Here is a 17,655-nt window from a genome sequence, read left to right as displayed (position 1 = left end):
AAATTGCAACTAAAAACAAAACTTTCCAAGATAATAACTTAATATCAACGGAATGTAAGGGTTCAAACGGAACCCCCTGAAGAACTGAAAGAACTAAATTGAGACTCCAAGGAGGAGTCAAGGGTTTGTAAACAGGCTTAATTCTAACCAGAGCCTGAACAAAGGCTTGAACATCTGGCACAGCTGCCAGCTTTTTGTGAAGTAACACCGACAAGGCAGAAATCTGTCCCTTCAGGGAACTTGCCGATAATCCTTTTTCCAATCCTTCTTGAAGGAAGGATAGAATCCTAGGAATCTTAACCTTGTCCCAAGGGAATCCTTTAGATTCACACCAACAGATATATTTTTTCCAAATTTTGTGGTAAATCTTTCTAGTTACAGGCTTTCTGGCCTGAACAAGAGTATCGATAACAGAATCTGAGAAACCTCGCTTCGATAAAATCAAGCGTTCAATCTCCAGGCAGTCAGCTGGAGTGAAACCAGATTCGGATGTTCGAACGGACCCTGAACAAGAAGGTCTCGTCTCAAAGGTAGCTTCCAAGGTGGAGCCGATGACATATTCACCAGATCTGCATACCAAGTCCTGCGTGGCCACGCAGGAGCTATCAATATCACCGACGCCCTCTCCTGATTGATCCTGGCTACCAGCCTGGGGATGAGAGGAAACGGCGGGAACACATAAGCTAGTTTGAAGGTCCAAGGTGCTACTAGTGCATCCACTAGAGCCGCCTTGGGATCCCTGGATCTGGACCCGTAACAGGGAACTTTGAAGTTCTGACGAGAGGCCATTAGATCCATGTCTGGAATGCCCCACAGTTGAGTGACTTGGGCAAAGATTTCCGGATGGAGTTCCCACTCCCCCGGATGCAATGTCTGACGACTCAGAAAATCCGCTTCCCAATTTTCCACTCCCGGGATGTGGATAGCAGACAGGTGGCAGGAGTGAGACTCCGCCCATAGAATAATCTTGGTCACTTCTTCCATCGCTAGGGAACTCCTTGTTCCCCCCTGATGGTTGATGTACGCAACAGTCGTCATGTTGTCTGATTGAAACCGTATGAACTTGGTCCTCGCTAGCTGAGGCCAAGCCTTGAGAGCATTGAATATCGCTCTCAGTTCCAGAATATTTATTGGTAGAAGAGATTCTTCCCGAGACCAAAGACCCTGAGCTTTCAGGGATCCCCAGACCGCGCCCCAGCCCATCAGACTGGCGTCGGTCGTGACAATGACCCACTCTGGTCTGCGGAATGTCATCCCTTGTGACAGGTTGTCCAGGGACAGCCACCAACGGAGTGAGTCTCTGGTCCTCTGATTTACTTGTATCTTTGGAGACAAGTCTGTATAGTCCCCATTCCACTGACTGAGCATGCACAGTTGTAATGGTCTTAGATGAATGCGCGCAAAAGGAACTATGTCCATTGCCGCTACCATCAACCCGATCACTTCCATGCACTGAGCTACGGAAGGAAGAGGAACGGAATGAAGTATCCGACAAGAGTCCAGAAGTTTTGTTTTTCTGGCCTCTGTTAGAAAAATCCTCATTTCTGAGGAGTCTATAATTGTTCCCAAGAAGGGAACCCTTGTTGACGGGGATAGAGAACTCTTTTCCACGTTCACTTTCCAGCCGTGAGATCTGAGAAAGGCCAGGACGATGTCCGTGTGAGCCTTTGCTCGAGGAAGGGACGACGCTTGAATCAGAATGTCGTCCAGGTAGGGTACTACTGCAATGCCCCTTGGTCTTAGCACCGCTAGAAGGGACCCTAGTACCTTTGTGAAAATCCTTGGAGCAGTGGCTAATCCGAAAGGAAGCGCCACAAACTGGTAATGTTTGTCCAGGAATGCAAACCTTAGGAACCGATGATGTTCCTTGTGGATAGGAATATGTAGATACGCATCCTTTAAATCCACCGTGGTCATGAATTGACCTTCCTGAATGGAAGGAAGGATAGTTCGAATGGTTTCCATCTTGAACGATGGGACCTTGAGAAATTTGTTTAAGATCTTGAGATCTAAGATTGGTCTGAACGTTCCCTCTTTTTTGGGAACTATGAACAGATTGGAGTAGAACCCCATCCCTTGTTCTCTTAATGGAACAGGATGAATCACTCCCATTTTTAACAGGTCTTCTACACAATGTAAGAACGCCTGTCTTTTTATGTGGTCTGAAGACAACTGAGACCTGTGGAACCTCCCCCTTGGGGGAAGTCCCTTGAATTCCAGAAGATAACCCTGGGAGACTATTTCTAGCGCCCAAGGATCCAGAACATCTCTTGCCCAAGCCTGAGCGAAGAGAGAGAGTCTGCCCCCCACCAGATCCGGTCCCGGATCGGGGGCCAATATTTCATGCTGTCTTGGTAGCAGTGGCAGGTTTCTTGGCCTGCTTTCCCTTGTTCCAGCCTTGCATTGGTCTCCAAGCTGGCTTGGCCTGAGAAGTATTACCCTCTTGCTTAGAGGACGTAGCACTTTGGGCTGGTCCGTTTTTACGAAAGGGACGAAAATTAGGTCTATTTTTTGCCTTGAAAGGCCGATCCTGAGGAAGGGCGTGGCCCTTACCCCCAGTGATATCAGAGATAATCTCTTTCAAGTCGGGACCAAACAGCGTTTTCCCCTTGAAAGGAATGTTTAGTAGCTTGTTCTTGGAAGACGCATCAGCCGACCAAGATTTCAACCAAAGCGCTCTGCGCGCCACAATAGCAAACCCAGAATTCTTAGCCGCTAACCTAGCCAATTGCAAAGTGGCGTCTAGAGTGAAAGCATTAGCCAATTTGAGAGCATTGATTCTGTCCATAATCTCCTCATAAGGAGGAGAATCACTATCGAGCACCTTTATCAGTTCATCAAACCAGAAATATGCAGCTGTAGTGACAGGGACAATGCATGAAATGGGTTGTAGAAGGTAACCCTGCTGAACAAACATCTTTTTGAGCAAACCTTCTAATTTTTTATCCATAGGATCTTTGAAAGCACAACTATCCTCTATGGGTATAGTGGTGCGTTTGTTTAAAGTAGAAACCGCTCCCTCGACCTTGGGGACTGACTGCCATAAGTCCTTTCTGGGGTCGACCATAGGAAACAATTTTTTAAATATGGGGGGAGGGACGAAAGGAATACCGGGCCTTTCCCATTCTTTATTAACAATGTCCGCCACCCGCTTGGGTATAGGAAAAGCTTCTGGGAGCCCCGGCACCTCTAGGAACTTGTCCATTTTACATAGTTTCTCTGGGATGACCAAATTTTCACAATCATCCAGAGTGGATAATACCTCCTTAAGCAAAATGCGGAGATGTTCCAACTTAAATTTACATGTAATCACATCAGATTCAGCCTGCTGAGAAATGTTCCCTAAATCAGTAATTTCTCCCTCAGACAAAACCTCCCTGGCTCCCTCAGATTGGGTTAGGGGCCCTTCAGAGATATTAATATCAGCGTCGTCATGCTCTTCAGTAACTAAAACAGAGCAGCCACGCTTACGCTGACAAGGGTTCATTTTGGCTAAAATGTTTTTGACAGAATTATCCATTACAGCCGTTAATTGTTGCATAGTAAGGAGTATTGGCGCGCTAGATGTACTAGGGGCCTCCTGAGTGGGCAAGACTCGTGTAGACGAAGGAGGGAATGATGCAGTACCATGCTTACTCCCCTCACTTGAGGAATCATCTTGGGCATCATTGTCATTATCACATAAATCACATTTATTTAAATGAATAGGAATTCTGGCTTCCCCACATTCAGAACACAGTCTATCTGGTAGTTCAGACATGTTAAACAGGCATAAACTTGATAAGAAAGTACAAAAAACGTTTTAAAATAAAACCGTTACTGTCACTTTAAATTTTAAACTGAACACACTTTATTACTGCAATTGCGAAAAAACATGAAGGAATTGTTCAAAATTCACCAAATTTTCACCACAGTGTCATAAAGCCTTAAAAATATTGCACACCAAATTTGGAAGCTTTAACTCTTAAAATAACGGAACCGGAGCCGTTTTAAGCTTTAACCCCTTTACAGTCCCTGGTATCTGCTTTGCTGAGACCCAACCAAACCCAAAGGGGAATAAGATACCAAATGACGCCTTCAGAAGTCTTTTCTAAGTATCAGAGCTCCTCTCACATGCGACTGCATGCCATGCCTCTCAAAAACAAGTGCGCCACACCGGCGCGAAAATGAGACTCTGCTTATGCTTTGGGAAAGCCCCTAAGAAATAAGGTGTCTAATACAGTGCCTGCCGATATCATTATATCAAAATACCCAAATAAAATGATTCCTCAAGGCTAAATATGTGTTAATAATGAATCGATTTAGCCCAAAAAAGTCTACAGTCTAAATAAGCCCTTGTGAAGCCCTTATTTACGATCGTAATAAACATGGCTTACCGGATCCCATAGGGAAAATGACAGCTTCCAGCATTACATCGTCTTGTTAGAATGTGTCATACCTCAAGCAGCAAGAGACTGCACACTGTTCCCCCAACTGAAGTTAATTGCTCTCAACAGTCCTGTGTGGAACAGCCATGGATTTTAGTTACGGTTGCTAAAATCATTTTCCTCATACAAACAGAACTCTTCATCTCTTTTCTGTTTCTGAGTAAATAGTACATACCAGCACTATTTGAAAATAACAAACTCTTGATTGAATAATGAAAAACTACAGTTAAACACTAAAAAACTCTAAGCCATCTCCGTGGAGATGTTGCCTGTACAACGGCAAAGAGAATGACTGGGGTAGGCGGAGCCTAGGAGGGATCATGTGACCAGCTTTGCTGGGCTCTTTGCCATTTCCTGTTGGGGAAGGGAATATCCCACAAGTAAGGATGACGCCGTGGACCGGACACACCTATGTTGGAGAAATGTAGGTTTAGGAGCGGGCACATTTTTGGTTCAGCACCTGGGTGGTGCTTGCTGACGGTGTTTAAATGTAACCACAAAGAAAATTGATGGGGGTAAATTAAAAAGTTGCTTAAAATTGCATTCTCTATCTGAATCATGAAAGTTTAATTTTGACTAGACTTATCCTATGCAACCTATTCCTCGCTAACAATAGCACTATTGTACCCTCCCTCCACACTTCAGGTAACCAGAAATAGTGATATTAGAAATGCAATCCCCATTAAAAGACCAAGTGACGTACCTTAAGGGGTTAAAGGTAAAATTGAACAATAAATAGAATGATGGATTAATAGAAAAGATTAGTCTGAGCATAACATGTAGATGTATTTTTAATGTTTCACTAGTTGTTTAAATATTGACACAATAAGTGTTAAGTTTTAGTGTCTATAAAACAATAGGAGCTGCCATGTTATAACTTAGGTTACATTCTCTGCTGTAGCCAATTAGGGACAGTTATAAATAGGTCACTAGAGTGAGAAGCCAAATGGCTGTGTGGAGTATAAGTGTTCTGCACTTCCATTTCAAACAGGAACTGAAATGCTCAGTGTTTAATGTCCCTTTAAGTGTTAGTCTGTATAAACCCATGTGTGCACTGAAGCCCGATGAACAGGACTGGCGAAAGTGCAAGTGGGAACACCAACCTTTACTATAGTCAGTAGTAAATCTTTAATATCAAAACATATCAATCACCATTATTTTTCATGGGTTACAAAGTGGGTGGGGGGCGGGCAATAATAAAAATTGTACTGCAGCAAAAAAAACAAAAATGAGAACAAGGCTTTCTTGGAGAACGATGATGTAGATGTGGATTCTCCGTATTTACTGGTAGCAAAGTAGTTAAAACATTACTTAAACTTCCTCTACAAAGAAAACATCCGTAAAACTGCTGTCCAAAAAAAAAGCCCCTTAGAGCGGGCAAGATGTAAGTGCGCATTAATTCAATAGAAAACTTTTGTCATTAAAGTTCATTTCCGTTCACAAATTTATGCTCTAGCAATCTGTTTTTCCTTTGCATCTCGAGCTGTTTCGCACGCAGCCACCTCTCTCGGGACAGTGTGGTCTGGCCAGCGCTTAAGGACAGTAATCTGGAAAAAAAGACCGGAGGCTTTGTTAAATTCACTCTCTCTAAAGCAGGATTATAGTTAAATAGTGGAGGTATAAATACTACTGCAGTGAATTTTTAATAAGGTAGCTCACAAGAAAGACAGAGCAGATAGACCTAATTCACACAAGTATGCACATTAAAAGGGACAAAAGCAAGTGCCCAATATATTCCCACACAGAGACATTAAGATTGGTAATGTTTTATGATACAAGTCTGATAGGGGAAATGGGGGGAGCTTTTGGTCCCTTTAAAGGGATAGTATACTTTACATACAAGAGCAGCAGCAATGGGGTTAGGCATTCTGTGCACACCGATATTAAAACAAGTAGAAAGTGCATGTTTTATGTGCAAATAATACTTAAGTATCTGCTTCTCACTGGCTAATAAGGTCGACACTCACAGTTCTGATGGTGGACAGGGATACAACCCCATAAGCATAATTGTTTTTTTTAAATTTAGAACTAACATTTTTTGTTGTAGATTTTAAAAAGCGACATGAAGAGGTGATTATAAAATAAAACATTTTGTATATTGTATTCTTCTCATATAACTCATTTAATCTGCCCCCTTTCCTACAATTTAATAGAAAACTTTTTTTTACAATCCTAAAAAGTGTACACTGCAGACTTCAAAAGCCTAACCCTGCCACATATTTGAATGGTAAAAGTATTTGGAACTTGAAAGGCATTTAATTCACTTCAAACTCAAATTGAACTTCCCATAAAATGTTTGGCAACAAAATTAAAGTACAATTCTCACCCATTTGTGCTGTAATTAGGCTCTGAAAACCCATTTCTAATCATTTAAGAAGCCAGAATGTCTTGTATACATCAATGTATTAAAGGGACAGTGTACTGTAAAAATTAATCTCCTTTAATGTGTTCCCAATGATCTGTTATACCTGCTGCAGTGTATTAAATTGATTACAAATAGCTTGTTTTGCTTTATTTTGACATTTGAAATAGCTGCTTTTGCTTGCTGTATCCCCAGATATACTTGATATTTCAATACCTAAGTATTTACAATAAAAAAAAAAAATATGGAGATATAACCAGGAGTAAATTACACATCCAGTGGAGGGTAGTAGAGATAAGTACTAAAACGTTAATTTTAAATAGTTCTCTCTCTAAAATATACAAACTGAGATAAGATAAGGTGGCTGTGTGTGTGTATGTGTGTGTGTGTGAGAGAGAATAATGTAATAGAATGTATCTCCCTGCAAGCTCAACCCATTTTAATGGGTTTTGGTTTCAAAGAACAAAACTAGATAGTTCATATTAACAAAAACAAAAAGCAACAATTTCCCATATATTTTATACTCTTCAGCTGGAACCACAAGTCATTGGAAATACATTAAGGGGTATCCAATGTTATAGTACACTACTTGAGTCTTTTCAAGTGAAGCATCCCTAGAGTCCTCTAAGACAGCAAAACACTACACATTTTGTGAACGCACATTAAATATAATTATGTTGACCTCTAACACCACGTTGGTTAAATTGATTAATCATATGGTGCATACATTTTATATGCCCCTTAAAGGGATAGTAAACCCCAAAATTATTTTATCATTCAGATAGAACATACAATTTTAAACAACTTTTAATTTACATCTATTATCAAATTTGCTTCCTTTTCTTTTTATCCATTGCTCAAGGAACAGCATTGCACTACTGGAAGCTATTAGCTAATCACAAGAGACAAATGTGAGCAGGCACCAATTAGCAGCAGCTCCCACTACTGCATGATATGTGTGTATTCTTTCTTTCTAATGACATGGTGAGTCCATGGATCATCATCAATTACTATTGGGAATATCACTCCTGGTCAGCAGGAGGAGGCAAAGAGCACCACAGCAGAGCTGTTGAGTATCACTTCCCATCCCACAAACCCCAGTCATTCTCTTTGCCTGTGCTACAAGGAAGAGGTGAAGTTTTTGGTGTCTGATTATTTTTCTTCAATCAAGATTTTATTAGTTTGAAAGTCAGAGTAGGTTTACTCTGATCTTTCCAGTCAAGATTGGGTCTAGCTATACTCCATGTCAGTCTCTTCAGTAGGGCAGTGGTGGCATTTAAAGGATTCCAATACTTTTTTTTACTACACTGAACAACCTAAAATCGATTACAAATAACTTAGGGATTAAAACTTACCTGATTTGAATATTAAACGAGTATTTCTTGACTTAGAAAAGGAGATACAAAATCCTTGAAATTTCGTCACCCAAGCCAAACCCCCTTTCTCAGTGTAGAAATTAGAATACAGTTAGTCCAATCGCTATGCTCTAGCGTGCATATAATTATCCCAAGGATTCGTCATCGGGCGCATGCGCAAATCATTCCACCGTTTTATCGCATGCGCATATTGCCTATTTGATTACAAATGCCATTACATGGTATCTACTGGCATAACTCGGCGGTCTGCAGCTCAAAAGGATTGTGATGTTTTTGATGACGCGGAAGAATAAAGCGCATGCGCAGTAAGGCGGATTACGGCCATATTGATAACGCAGGTTATCAGGGACTATTGGTTTACGGACATCTAAACTAGTAAGTGTGGGTTTGGAAAACTATTAATTTTTTTATATGAATATACAGAAAACAATAAATATTTTATAATTGAAGCATATTGTCAATATGATTAATACATATGTTTTGTTCATTTGAGATCAAGTTTATTGCAAGGTTTAGTGTCCCTTTAAGCAGTTAGGAAAACGCAGCAAAGCACACTTTACAAGTTCCTAACATGTTGCTGCCCTGGTATAGAAAGGCTGAGTAGGTTTACTCGGTCTTTCCTTGTTCCACAGGTCTCTGTGAGGAGTGGCATCCTCTCATACACTGAGGTTGTCTGCCTGCCGGGCAACTGGAATGCAGGTAAGTGCCTTTTTGTCTTCTGGGGCTAGGAGACTGGCACTGAAAGGGTTAAGGACTCTGGTAACTGCAGTTATATTGGACACAAATGACTTAGTTAAGAATATTTTGGCAGTAAGCAGGTACTACTTTAGCATGTGAGTTGGGAGACTAAGGGGTTAACTCCTTCAGGAAAGGTTTTTCGGGCTCAGTGTTATTTTACGGGTATATTCTGAGCCACCATGTCCTCAGCAGGATTATAGAAAGACACGCTCTTTTTGTTTCAGCGCCATTCATATTGGGAGAGTAAGCAGTGTCATCTCCTCCATTTTCTTTTGAAACCGGAGTGGTGAAAATGAGTTCTTTATTTCTATATACGATTTCGTAAACTTCCTTAATTCCTTATATTCCATTACTGTTTGAAGTTCAGCAACGGAATATTTACTAGTAGGAAGTGGTGCATATACGCTGATAGTGCTGCCTTCAGGGTGACAATCTGTTTGTCCGCACTCTGTCCTCTCTACTCCCCTCAGTATCTAAGAGTATACAGGTTTTTCCTTGCTCTGGTTTCAAGAACAGATACCTAGTTTCGGCGGAATAAAGCGCTTCATCCCATACAGTTTTTATGGCTCCGCCTCCTTCTTAGAAGCGGACCATTTTAGACTCTCGCTTTTTCCTGCAACTCCGCCTCGTTTTCAATTGAGAACGGAGCTGTGTTTTCATTATGCATATTCCTTCTCAGCGGAGTAGCCTTAAAGGGACACTGTAGTCAGAAATGATATGCAAATAAAATCGTAGTATAGTTTTAAAACTCCTATTTTCTAATGTACTTTATTTATTAAATATGTACCCTTTGGCCAATAATTTACTTTGAAATATTAATTGTTTCCCAACCTACTTGTATGTCAGCCGTTACGGATTACCAATCCGTGCTGACAACTGCAGTTGTAAGATGGCGTTTTTTCTGAACTAATGCGCATGCGCGAGTAACCGCAGCGCCACAGGAAACGTCACCATCTGCAGTAGAATAAGGCAAGTAGAATCTATCAGCAGCAGTCGAGTGAGCTGCGCACATCACGTAAATACATAGCTTACGATCGCTTCCAGAATCGCCCTAGAGTAAACGAGCAAACTATACTTAAAATGAAAACTAGCAGGTACACTCAGCACTTTTCCGGCCCAGCGTACCTGATTTTCAATCCGCCGCCCTGGAGGCAGCGGATCCCATAGGAATCAATGGGAGTCTGACCATAGCGAAAGTTCAGGTTCGCTGCTGCCAGACATCCCATTGATTCCTATGGGAAATGTCTACACCTAACACCCTATCATGTACCCCGAGTCTAAACACCCCTAATCTGCCCCCCCTACACCGCCGCAACTAAATAAATGTATTACCCCCTAAACCGCCGCTCCCGGAGCCCACCGCCACTATAATAAATATGTTAACCCCTAAACCGCCGCTCCCGGTCCCCGCCGCAACTATAATATATGTACCTTTAAGTGACGTCATCCAAGATGGATTCTATCAGCCAATCGGAATTAAGGTAGAAAAATCTGATTGGCTGACTGAATCAGCCAATCAGATTCAAGTTCAATCCGATTGGCTGAACCAATCAGCCAATCGGATTGAACTTGAATCTGATTGGTTAGAATATTTTTTTATGTACACAATAAGAATAGGTACGTGTTTTTATTAAGATTCTCAAATTGGAAAATTTGTTCTTGGGACAGGGGTCTGTTCTTAGGCTCTTGAGGACCTAATAGTATTGTCCCTCATGTTTATAATGTTTCACAATAAAGTAATTCTTTCATAGGAGCCTCATGACTCATGTCCCTCAGGATTAATTGTCTTGGCAATTCAGAATTGCTTGCATAGCAGAGGAGCTAAGTAAGCAGTTTTAGTAACTGAAAGTTGATTGTGAATCCCTATTCTGGTAGGGTCAAAATCTACTAACTATTGAATGTATAGGTTGTTGCCCTCTGATCTCCTTATCTCCCAGGATGATGCTGTTCAGGCAATGCCACAGCTTTCTCCTTACTCGTCCCAAGCCTTTATGGCGTCACATGCAGTACCATGCGGTTCCTCTCACTCTCCTGGAGGTTTGCATTTGCTTGCCGATTGTGCAGATTAGGTATCCCCTACGGTATCTGTAGCTTTATCATTTTTTCTTTTCTACAGAGGAAATGCAAGAGCACATTTATTGATTCAGATAGTAAGGTTTCTGCTCCATTCTCTGCTACACAGGTTGCTCTTTCTCCAAAGTCTGCTGAGGAGGATTCGCTGGTAGCCTCTGAGGCTGAAATCTCAGATTCGGACAGTATATAATTCCTTCATCTGATGCGGTCTACTTCAGATGTATGCTTGCACACCTCATGTACTGTTATAGGAGGTTTTCCCTACTTGGACGACATCGATAACCCTGTCGTCAACCCTTGGAATTTTTATATCTCATTTCTATGATGTTCCTCCTATGAGGAAGTGTTCTAGTCGTGTTTTTAATATTTTCACAGGAATAGAAGTCTTTATTCCGGTCTTCTGTCCTTAAACGATTTTCCTGTCGCTGACTCCAATAATATGCATGGTGTCTAAGTAGAAGGGAACATTTCTACTATGGCTTAGAGATCTTCGATTCATATGGAGGGTAGCTGCTCCTTTATGGAAACATGGAGAAAAATCTGGAGGCTTGATTGTTCATTTAGAACAATGCCGTGTCTTATTGGAATTGCTGTACTAGCCCGCCAGGCATTGTGGTTGAAATCTTGATCAGCTGAGAAGCCTAACTGTGGCCTAGTGGTACAGCCTAGGCTTTATAATTCTGCATTTGTAGGTTCAGTATTTTGGGTTTTCTCCAAATCCTCGCTTTGGTTTTCCTTTCAAGGATAAGACCTTGTTTGGTCTTGGTCTGGATTTCCTCCCAAGGGAGATTTCTCCTTATAGAGAATCTGCAATCCAGGTATGATGAGAGGCATTCCTTGAACTGGGTTCAAGACCTTTCTCTCTGGAAGTGTTAGTTCCAATCCCAGTCTGGGAATTGGATTTAGGTATTACCTCAATTTTCTCAGGTTCTGACCTTCCATGGTTCAAGAGGGCCTGTTCATAACAAACATAGACCTAAGGATGTGCTTCATCCTAGAAAGGTTTTGTTGTTCCCTTGATTTGGGATCTTCTCAGATTTCTGAGAGTTGTCACATGGTTCAGAGGTGTCATCCTTCCTTCGAGCAACCTCTCTTAAGAGATCTTGTCCAATCCTTTTTTTCCATGGATGGGAAATTAATCTGGAGTACAGTTCCCTTGTTCCATCTACAAGGGTGAATTTTTGAGAGGAGATTTCTAACAGAGGTCAGATAATCTAGGATGTATTCCTTTTCCTCTTTCTGCAGTCTTCTGTCCGGCCAACGGCAAGATCTAGTGGTTCGGTAGATAGCTTATCCATCTTGCACTGGGAATTTGAATCTAGCTGCAGTTGATTTTCCTTCACTTGTCAGTGACTCAAAGTATGGAGGGAATTGGTCTGATAGTTATCATGGACTCATTCCCTTTGCTGTTTTCTGTAAAAGGGAGAACATTCGGCTCGGTCTCAGAGGATCGATCTAGATCAGTCGACAAGGGATTTTCTCCCGTAGTGGTTTCTCAGGAGTTTCTGTCTCAGGGCGCGTGCTTCTAGAGACATTCCTAGGGGATGTGAACACGGTCATCAACCAGCTAGGGCTGGGAAACAGTCTGGATCTTGTGGAGTCTCTGCTCTTTAACATCTTGGAGTTGAGAGCGATTTACAATGCTCTGATAGCTTGGCCTCAGTTGTCCTTAGCTTGGTTCCAGTTGAACAATATCACCTCAATGGTTTACATCAACCACCAAGGAAGCACTGAGTTCCTTAGCCATGTAGGAGGTGACTTGAATTGTTGAGTGGGCGTAAGCTCACAATTGTTGTCTGCCATCCACATTCCAGGAGTGGACAACTGGGAAGCCGATTTCCTGAGCAGACAGATTTTTCATCCTGGGGAGTGGGATCCCCTTCCGGAGGCGTTTCTCCACCTTGACTCTCAAATGGGGGTGGGGGGTGGAGTTGGATCTGTTGTCAGCTCGGTAAATTGCCAAGCTACAGATCGAAGTTAAGAGATCCACAGGCTGCTCTGATAGATGCTCTGGCGGTTCCTTTGGATTTCAGGCTGGCATACCGTTTTTTCTCAGTTTGCTCTCCTTCCACGAGTCATTGCTCTACCAGGAGAGAGCGTTGGTAATTCTATATAGTTCATACGTGGCCTCTCAGGATCTGGTATGCAGACCTAGTGGAGATGTCTCTTCACATTGGAGACTGCCTCTGTGGAAGGACCTTCTTCAGGGTCCCTTCTGTCATCCAAATTTAGTTTCTCTGAAGTTGACTGCTTGGAAATTGAACACTTAGTTCTGTCTAAGTGTGGCCTTTCTGAGTCGGTCATTGAGACCATGATTCAGGCTTGCTAGCCTGTTACAGGGAAGATTATCTATAAGATATGGCGAAAATATCTTTATTGGTGTGAATCCAAGGGCTTCTCTTGGAGTGGAGTCAGGATTCCTAGGATTTAGTCTTTTTCTCCAGGAGGGTTTGGAGAAGGGTTTTTCAGCACTCTAAAGGGTCAGATTTCTACCTTGTCTGGATGTGCCAGACGTGCAATCCTTTTGTCAGGCCTTGGTCAAAATCAGGCCTGTGTTTAAACCTGTTACTCCTTCCTGGAGTCTTAACCTTGTTCTTAAAGTTCTTCATGTTAGTTGTTTAGCTTAAAAATTATAACAGAAAGTAATCCTTTAACAGCTCTGCTGTGGTGCTTTTTGCCTCCTCCTGCTGGTCAGGAGTGATATTCCCAACAGTAATTGATGATGATCCGTGGACTCACCATATCAAGAAAGAAAGAAATTTATCAGGTAAGCATAAATTTTGTTTTTTCAACAAGGGATGCTAAGAGAACAAAGCACATTTGAAAATAGAAGTGAATTTAAAAAAAGTGTCTTAAAATGACATGCTCTATATGAATCAGACAAGTTTAATTTTGACTTTCCTATCCCTTTAAGGATATGCACTTTTAGATGCAAAAATAATCCCCCCTTATATAAATACTAGGACCAAAAAAATTAACTTCTGTTTTATGAGTAGTCTTGGTGGACTAAAGGATTATTATTTGCATGTAATTCTGGCTGGTATCGTAGCTGGTGAAAATCACAAATCATACAAGCAGGAAACAACAATCACAAACCTGGCAACGACAAGTAACCTGTGCAGATCATCAGCACTGATGCTTTGGGGATCATTTTTTCGCATGTCCACAAAGTCATCTTCAACAGCCTACAAAGAGCAAATGCACAAGAGAACATACAAGATTATGAGGCTAAATGAGAGGGAAAAAGAGAATACATTAGAGAAACAGAATGATGGAGATTGAAAGAGAGAGCAAATGAGAGTCACCATAATGATACTAAATACAACATTCAATAGAACCTTCATTACTCTGAGAATATAGAGATCCAACACTAGAAAGCACATACACTATTTAAAATGTTACATATCATACGGTTTGAATATCTGTACATGGTCATGCTTACTGTTCTAGTCAACAATGTCCAGCCCATATAATTACACTTTCTTCAATTGATAAGTATAGTCAGAATCTACACAGTAACTAGAGGTTTGGAAACAAAGAAAGAAACATGCACATACGGATATCAATACAACAAGCTCAGATAATACCTTGGTAACCTCATCAGATATGCTGTAATCTAGCTGTCGCAGAAGGGTCAGATAGACACGGAACTTGTTAAGCATGGATGGCAGGGATGCTGTAAGAAGGGCGCTCATGTACTGCTCCGGGTTAGGAGGTGTAATCTCTGGTTTCAAGTGCACTTGGCAATCAGACTGCAGGAAGATAGGATATAAAAAAAGGTCTAGAAGTCAGGCTCTTAGTACAAAACAGAAGTGAATGTGACAGCTCAGTCATTAGAAATCCTGCAGCTATATGATCATGTAGACATATCTGCGATCACGGCAGACTAGGTACACTTAACTGACATACGCTGAAAACACACTATAAGGCATTGCAGTTTATATCCCCTGTGCTACTTCAAATGCAATTAATTGAATTATGGTTATATGTAATGTGTATACAACAGTATTACTAGATTGTAAAGCGTTATCAAGTATTAATGAAATAGCAGGAAGTTTTCATTATTTTAAAATAAAAGATATATATATATATATATATATATATATCTCAATATTGAAACTAAGTGCGTGTTCAGCTAATCCCTTCGGACAAATTGTTCACTGGTTGATTGGTAATCGGGGACATAATCAACCAATGGGACGACAAAATTATTTTTCTCACAAAATAAATAACAGGTAATAAATTTTAAAACTAATGTATTTTCTAAGGAATTTTTATTTATTTACTTTATTATAAGTGGGGAACCATCCTTTTGTGACGACATAAGAGTGAGATCTTGTTGTGCCGACACAACATTGCAGAGACCTGCTCCTGTATTTACAGGACTCAATACTCTTCTGACCCTGTGCATCAGCACACAAAGATCAAGGCCACTCACAAACAGCTCTTTACTTACAGGGAGAAGTGATCGTCCCTCAGAGGTGACAAGGACATTAATATTGCAGGGAAATTCCATCCGATGGTAACTGAAGTCATAATCTACTTTCTGCCATGTTATCAAATTTCCCAAAGCCGTTACGTTGTGAACTCCTGCAGGACAGAACAGGAAAACATACAAAAAGTGAATAAAGTTTTGTGCAGATCAATTAATAATGAATCTGGTTAAGGAGTTTGTGCTAAACACAATATAGTTATTTATGAGAAACATTAAAGGAACAGCCAACACCAGAATTATTATTGTTTAAAAAGATAATCCCTTTATTACCCATTCCCCAGTTTTGCATAACCAACACAGTTATATTTATATACTTTTTACCTCTGATTACCTGTACCTAAGCCTCTGCAGACTGCCCCCTTATTTCAGTTCATTTGACAGACTTGCATTTTAGCCAATCAGTGCTCATTCCTTGGTAAACTCACTTGCATGAGCTCAATGTTATCTATATAAAACACGTGAACTAATGCCCTCTAGTGGTGAAAAACTGTCAAATGCAGAGGCGGACTTCAAGGTCTAAGAAATAATCATATGAACCTCTTAGGTTTAGCTTTCAACTAAGAACACCAAGAAAACAAAAGCAAAAACAAAATTTATGTAAGAACTTACCTGATAAATTAATTTTTTTCATGGTGGCAAGAGTCCAGAAGGGGGCAAAGTTTCCCAAACCTCAAATGCCTATAAATACACCTCCCTCATACCTCAGTTTAGCGTATAGCCAAGTTAGTGAGGTGTAAAAGCATAAAAAGGAGGAACAGGATAAATAAAGTGCTTTATATAAAAAAATCATAACCCCCAAAAATTGGGTGGGTCTCATGGACTCGTCACCATGAAAGAAATTAATGTATCAGGTAAGTTCTTACATAAATTAGATTCTTTCATATAGGTGGCAAGAGTCCATGAGCTAGTGACGTATGGGATATAATACTGGAGGGATAAAATAAAAACCCTTAAAATCATAGGTACTAGAATCAAACCGAGACAGCTGCCTGAAGAACCTTTCTACCAAAAGCTTCTTCCGAAGAAGCAAAAACATAAAAAATTGTAAAATTTAGTAAATGTATGCAAATAAGACCAAGTGGCTGCTTTTCAGATTTGATCAACTGAAGCTTCATTCTTGAAAGCCCAAGATGTGGCAACTGATCTTGTAGAATCAGTTGTAATTCTCTGAGGCGGAGACTGCCCCGTCTCTAAATAAGCTTTGTGAATAAGAAGTTTCAACTAAAATGCCAAAGAAATGGCAGAGGCTTTCTGACCTTTTCTGGAACTATAAAATAGACTAGAAGTCTTTCTGAAATCTTTAGCAGCTTTAAAATAATATTTTATGTAAAGACCTTTCAAGAGTATTCTTAGAATTAGGACACAAGGAAGGAACAATACATTTCCCTATTGATGTTGTTAGAATTCACAACTTTAGGCAAAAATTTTAAACGAAGTCCACAAAACAGCTTTATCTTGATGGAAAATCAAAATTTATGCTTACCTGATGAATTTATTTCTTGAGGCGGTGAGTCCACGGATCATCATCAATTACTGTTGGGAATATCACTCTTGGCCAGCAGGAGGCGGCAAAGAGCACCACAGCAGAGCTGTTAAGTATCACTTCCCTTCCCACAACCCCCAGTCATTTAACCAAAGGAAAAGGAGAGAAAGGAAAGACAAAGTACAGAGGTGCCTGCAATTTATACCAAAAAACCTGTCTGAAATATAGGGAAGGGCCGTGGACTCACCGTGTCAAGAAATAAATAAATCAGGTAAGCATAAAATTTGTTTTCTTTCGAATGACACAGTGAGTCCAAGGATTATCATAAATTACTGTTGGGAATCAATACCCAAGCTAGAGGACAAAGATGATACAGGAGGGACAAGACAGGTAACCTAAACAGAAGGCACCATAACTTGAAGAACCTTTCTCTCAAAAGAAACTCGCCCGAGGCAAAAGCATCCAATTTATATATTTAAAAAAAAAAAAAAAAAAAAATTACAAAGAGGCCATGTCGCCGTCTACAAATCTGTTCTACAGAGGCCTCTTTCTTGAAGGCCCATATCTCTCAGGAGACAGCTGCCCAGCAGGGTCAAAAACCCTACTAATAACACCTCTCAACCAGAGAGAACGAAGTGGCGGAAACTTACTGGCCTTTGCTAACCAGAAAAAAAACAAAAAACAATAATACAGAAGACTGA

General features: G+C 40.7%; 1 protein-coding gene across 1 annotated transcript in view; it reads right to left on the bottom strand.

The window, feature by feature from the left end:
- Nucleotides 1–5,200: 5,200 nt before the first annotated feature.
- The window catches only part of MCMBP (minichromosome maintenance complex binding protein), a 108,349-nt gene continuing 95,894 nt past the window's right edge, over nt 5,201–17,655 (bottom strand). Inside the window, exons 13-16 of the mRNA XM_053692657.1 lie at nt 15,433–15,566; nt 14,564–14,728; nt 14,073–14,161; nt 5,201–5,974 (exon numbers count right to left, since the gene is read on the bottom strand). Of these exons, the coding sequence (XP_053548632.1) occupies nt 5,848–5,974; nt 14,073–14,161; nt 14,564–14,728; nt 15,433–15,566 (515 nt within the window). The 3' untranslated portion in view covers nt 5,201–5,847. The remainder of the gene's footprint in view (nt 5,975–14,072; nt 14,162–14,563; nt 14,729–15,432; nt 15,567–17,655) is intronic.

This window comes from Bombina bombina, chromosome 9 (genome assembly GCF_027579735.1).
Source record: "Bombina bombina isolate aBomBom1 chromosome 9, aBomBom1.pri, whole genome shotgun sequence".
Classification (NCBI taxonomy): Eukaryota; Metazoa; Chordata; class Amphibia; order Anura; family Bombinatoridae; genus Bombina; species Bombina bombina.
The sequence above is the reverse complement of the archived record's forward strand: the minus strand, read 5'-3'. Positions and strand labels throughout refer to the sequence as shown.